The 5,520-nt window shown below is 33.7% G+C and overlaps 1 protein-coding gene across 1 annotated transcript in view; it reads left to right on the top strand.

The window, feature by feature from the left end:
- Positions 1 to 3,629, top strand: part of LOC107639468 (kinesin-like protein KIN-10B) — a 5,972-nt gene extending 2,343 nt beyond the window's left edge. Inside the window, exons 4-14 of the mRNA XM_016342975.2 lie at positions 410 to 803; positions 1,200 to 1,405; positions 1,516 to 1,832; positions 1,916 to 1,982; positions 2,061 to 2,151; positions 2,284 to 2,519; positions 2,596 to 2,642; positions 2,742 to 2,763; positions 2,876 to 2,937; positions 2,981 to 3,020; positions 3,115 to 3,629. Of these exons, the coding sequence (XP_016198461.1) occupies positions 410 to 803; positions 1,200 to 1,405; positions 1,516 to 1,832; positions 1,916 to 1,982; positions 2,061 to 2,151; positions 2,284 to 2,519; positions 2,596 to 2,642; positions 2,742 to 2,763; positions 2,876 to 2,937; positions 2,981 to 3,020; positions 3,115 to 3,186 (1,554 nt within the window). The 3' untranslated portion in view covers positions 3,187 to 3,629. The remainder of the gene's footprint in view (positions 1 to 409; positions 804 to 1,199; positions 1,406 to 1,515; positions 1,833 to 1,915; positions 1,983 to 2,060; positions 2,152 to 2,283; positions 2,520 to 2,595; positions 2,643 to 2,741; positions 2,764 to 2,875; positions 2,938 to 2,980; positions 3,021 to 3,114) is intronic.

The following is a 5,520-nucleotide window of genomic DNA, read 5'->3' as shown; positions in this document are numbered from 1 at the left end:
GTTATTGAAATTTTCTGTTGATTTTTTAGTTCGAATTTTAAGCAAAATGTGAATTTTGAGTTAAGAGGATGGCAATTAAGGGAGTGAATCCTCTCAATTTTTTCCCTCAATTGTTTGGTGAAGTGTGATCCACTCTCTAGGCTCGGGAACTCAATTTATTTTTCTTTTTTTTTTCCAATATGGGTTTTTGAATGTATAAATTACTGGGAAATATTGGATTTTGGATAGCATTATGAAAAACAAAAAAATGTTTCAGCGAACATGCCATGCTTTGTGGTTGGTTCTATACAGGCATAGCACAAGTACAAACTTAGAAAAGTTATAAGCTACACATTGCCTTGGATAACCAACTAGCTGTAGCAGAATCCTTTGTTATGTTTCTGAAGTTATCCCATCTTTGGTGTTGCAGGGGACTAAGGACCAACCTGGCTTGATGACACTGGCTATGTCTATGATACTGTCCATTTGCCGAAACAGTGGCAGGACTGCAAATATTTCATACTATGAGGTCTACATGGACAGATGCTATGACCTCTTGGAGGTCAAAGCAAAAGAGATTTCAGTTTGGGATGACAAAGATGGCGAAATCCACCTCCGTGGACTCTCTCAGATTCCCATAAACACAATGTCTGAGTTTCATGATGTTTTCTCGAGCGGAGTTCAGCGGCGTAAAGTTGCTCACACTGGCCTCAATGATGTCTCTAGTAGGAGCCATGCAGTCCTTATGATCTCTGTCTCCACTCCTTCTGCTGATGGCACTGAAGCAGCTGTATTCGGAAAGTTGAATCTCATTGACTTGGCAGGTTATTTAAATTTTCAAGTTTTCTCGTCTCAATGATATGATCTATGTTGCACAAATAATTTAATTTTTCTTGCATATTATATATATTATGTGTGTATACCTTACTGTTAGCTTTGACTTCATATGGATATGACCAATTTTTTGAACTGAAGGAAGGTATTGTTCATTCTCTATATTATTATCATGTAGATGATTTGTCATATATAAGATCATTATTAGGCGAAATGGCGAATTATTCTGAATATTTGATTAAGGTTATGTATTCATGTTTTATATTTTTAAAGAATTACCATATTTACATATCGTATTCAATGTTGGTATCTTGATTAGTGTAAATAGGATATTATGTTGTATTCAAAAGGTTCTGATTATGCTTATGTGTGTAAGACTGAACCAGGTAACGAAGACAACAGAAGGACCTGCAATGAAGGGATTCGTCTCCAAGAGAGTGGTAAGATAAACCAATCCTTGTTTGCACTGTCAAATGTGATCTATGCATTAAACAACAACAAACCACGAGTTCCCTACCGCGAAAGCAAATTGACCCGCATATTGCAAGACTCTTTAGGGGGAACTAGTCGTGCATTGATGGTCGCTTGCCTGGTAAGGCCAGATATTTTCTAGCTCCTTGTTCAACTATATCAGTGACCAAGACTATGATCCACAGAATTGTTTCAAAAGATTATTGCATCTCTCTTTTGTTTTGATTCCAGAATCCAGGAGAATACCAGGAATCTGTTCATACTGTTAGTTTGGCTGCTAGATCAAGGCATGTGTCTAATTTTGTGCCTTCAGCTCAAAAACAAGAGACTCCAAAAGTTAAAGTGGACATGGAAGCCAAACTGAAAGCTTGGCTAGAATCAAAAGGCAAAACGAAGAGTTCACAAAGATTTGCTGCATCTATCTCTCTGTTTCCAAGAAAAACTCCAAGTTCGGTCAAAATCTCTGCAAAGAGATGTGTTACTTTCGATAGTTCAGTGAAGGGAGGAAGAACTGGAATTAATGAATCCGCACAACATACAAAAGAAAGGTGACCATTGGTTCTTTTGCTGATATAATCATGGAAACTGATTTTTTCTTTACCTATTGAGAATTTTCATATTTTGTAAGCAGTGCCTTTGCTGTGTCGTTTGGAAATCTACTGGATAGTCCAGATCCGTTCAATACTTGCTTGGAGGAGGTAAAACATATATTTTCATGCATACTGGAGAAATATCTTCATTTTTCTCGAATATACTATTTACTTAATGTTCTACAGAATGAAAATTGTGGTGTTAAAAGCAACGATAAGCAAGAATCTGAGCATTATACCAATAAGTCTTCATGGGAGCCATGTAAAAATCTCCCTGGTATGTCATTGCTCTGAGATTCCTTCACTTGATCTTATTATTTGCCGACATAACAGTGAATAGTTATTGGATGCTTGGTTTAATCTTGTGTAAATGTGCTTACCAAGGCTTTGAATTTGTTCTTATATTCAGCTGAGCCATTGGCCAAGGTGATGAACTCGCCAATTACAAATGAGAGCAAAAATGCAGCCCAAAGTCCTTTAAGAAAACCCCTCTCCCCTCCCAACATCAGTGTTAATCAAAAGCCCCTTGAAGCATTCCCTTTCTCGCAAACACCTTTTACAGAAACCTGCTCCACTAACAAAGGGAAAATACAAAAGAATGACACTCCGCTTGACAAATTCAGTACACGAAGTTCTGCGTTGAAGGTACAAACTATTCTTTCACTCTAGTAACAAAGGATTTCATGAACTGCCATCCTCACATCACCAATTTTCAACACAGAATACTCTAGTTCAAGAATACATTGATTTCTTAAACAATGCAAGCAGGTAAGGCAAATGCTTCTCCTTTGTAATTTTCTGACCCTTTGAAGCATACTTAGTCATCCTTCTTTGAATGTAAACATTGTGTTTAATTCTTAAATGCAGAGAGGAACTACTAAAGTTAAAGGTACATGCAGGATGTCACTGCGATGCAAAACATGAATAGCTGTTTCCAAATTTGAAAATTTTCCCTTTTTCATTTGTATTCATGATTGTTCTTTATTTTTCAATTCATTCAGGGCATAGGAGAGAAGATGGCAGAATATATAATAGACCTTAGGGAAGAAAGTCAAATTGAATTATCTGATACTGTTAGTGATCCTGTTTGGTTTTGACATTTTGCAGCTAAGTGACTTAGAGAAGATTGGCCTCTCTTCGAAGCAGGTATATCATATAAACCATGAGCATGTGCTGTATTAGCTGAAAGATTTCGTCTCATAATTTGAACAAAATTTGAACTTTTACCAACTTTTTGCAGGCCCATAACTTGTTCACTAGAGCTGCAAAGAAACTATTTGAAGAGAAAGCGACAGATTCAATACTCGGTTGAAGCCATTCTTAAATAGTTTAAGGGTATCTTGGCCTTTCGGCTAAGATCTGTTGTAATATTTGTTGTTTGTTTTCAGATTTGTGTGTTGCTATATCAGTTAGCATAGTACCAATGTTGGGGAGTATCGCATTGCGCAATGCGTGGTATGGCGTAGCTTCACGCGCAGATATTGTCTACGAGACTACGACCCCTGACTGAGAATGCAGTGAGCTTGTTAGTGGTGGGTTAATTAGGGGAGTTTGAATATGTTTTAACGAAGTATGTTTCAATGAAGGTGAGTAAGTTTTAGGATTTTTTGGCATATTCAGGATGTAGTTTTTGGTTAGGCTGATTTTTTCTTTCGGTATTATTGACTACGGAAGGAATTTTGGTTTTTTTTTTTTTTTTGTGTTTGTAGGCTATGTTTGGGTGCCAACCTTTTATTAGAGGGCAAATCATGGCCGAAAAAAAAAATATATTTAGGGTTCCAGAATAAGAAAGAAGCATTAAGTGTTTATAGAATTATAGTTACATAAAAATGAGAATAATTTATCTATTTAAACCAGTTGAACTATTATACTACTAGATTGTCCTAAATCTGTAACGGCTACATTTTTGTCCTCTCTATATTTAAATATAAATCGTGGCCTATACATAAGTTTTAGAAAAAATAATAAAACCTATGCTAGTACTACGATTTACGAGAAAGCAACAAAAATAAATCGTTGGAAACCTTTTTGTTTCCTGCTTTTTAGCAGGGCTGTCAAACGGGTTAATCCAACCTATTTAGGTCTAGCCCATTAAATTCGTGGATTAAATAGGCTAGACTGTAAACCTGTTTTATTCATGGGCAATAATTTTTTAGTCTAGACTGTTTATGGTTAGCCCGATACGTTAAACAGGCCAGTCCGTTTATCTTTTTATTTTATTTTTTAAAAAATATTTTGAAAAAAAAATCACTTTTTAGTAAAAAACCTAAAATATTTTTTAGTTGATGGGTCGGCTTTTCGAGTAGAATTGGGAGAAATATCGACTAAAAGTACTACTTTTTCTGAAAAAAATGTAAAAAAAATTAAACAGGCCACCTGTTTAGCCCACGGACTAGCTCGTTTAACCCGTCATTTTTTTCCGGGTTAATCGGACTCAGCTCGTTTAGCCCGAAATTTAAACAAACTTAATTTTAAAGGCAAAATCCACCAATTTAAATGGGTAAACGGGCTGGTTCGATGAATTTAGCCCATTTTAATAGTCCTACCTTTTAGTAAAGAAATATAAAACTATTTCATTTCCCACTATTTATGTCATAATGATAATTGACATATGATTTATATAAGACAATTTACATAAATAAATTAATTAGACTTTAAATTTTTGTAATGGTAATTTTTTGAAATATTATATTTTTATTCTATTTTAATTCTATGTAAATTGCTACAAAGGTGCAGTTTCTAAAAAATCTGGACCATGTAGCAGTTTATGAAAAATTAGTGGGTAGCGTAATTCGCTGTACCCTATAGCAAATTATGTAGGATAGTTCTACGGTGAGGAAGTGAATTTTTTTTCTCATGTGAGGAAATGTCGTGAACACGAGAGAAACAAACGCGTGTAGTGTTTGTTCCTGCTGGTCTCAGCAGATACTGTTGTAGTTTTATTATGTACAGAAATTGTGAGCTAGGTTGTGTTTAATTAATAGGAGTTAATTTTGTAGATAATCTGATGATTAGTTATTTAAATGGTTTTGTTTGTAACCGTACTTTTTGGAGAAGCATGGTTGGGGTGGGCTGGATTGCTCATTTGGTTGAGTATTTTTTTTTCTTCATTTATGGAGTTGTGATGCTAACTGGGTCGGGTATTATATTTTTGGTCTATGACATCTTATATTGTTAAGCCTGACGAAAAAAAAAAAATTCTGACCAGAAAAACATGAACAATAATAATATTGATATGAGTGATTATAATAAGAACAATAAATTAGTAGGGTATTAAATGCTATGCTACTTCAACCAACAGTCAACTTTAAAAATAAAAAAATGTCTGCATATGTTAATTTTTAATTCAAAATTAAATATTCTTGCATTATTTTAAACTAAATAAATTATTCTAAAATATATTAATTTAAATCAAATATAATTAACCATTTATTAGTTTATCATTATAAAATAGTTAAAAATTAACTAAACACAATAATATCTGCATATGTTTTAATCAACTAAACACAATCTAATTTATCATATATTTAAATTACAATATCAATTTTTTTAGAGTATTTATTTTCAAATCATTTAATTTATACTAAATATTTGTCAATTTTAAATCAATATTCACTAATTTAACCTTTATAGTAGTACATTTGTT

This window comes from Arachis ipaensis, chromosome B04 (genome assembly GCF_000816755.2).
Source record: "Arachis ipaensis cultivar K30076 chromosome B04, Araip1.1, whole genome shotgun sequence".
NCBI lineage: Eukaryota > Viridiplantae > Streptophyta > Magnoliopsida > Fabales > Fabaceae > Arachis > Arachis ipaensis.
This window is presented reverse-complemented; position numbering and strand designations above follow the sequence as displayed.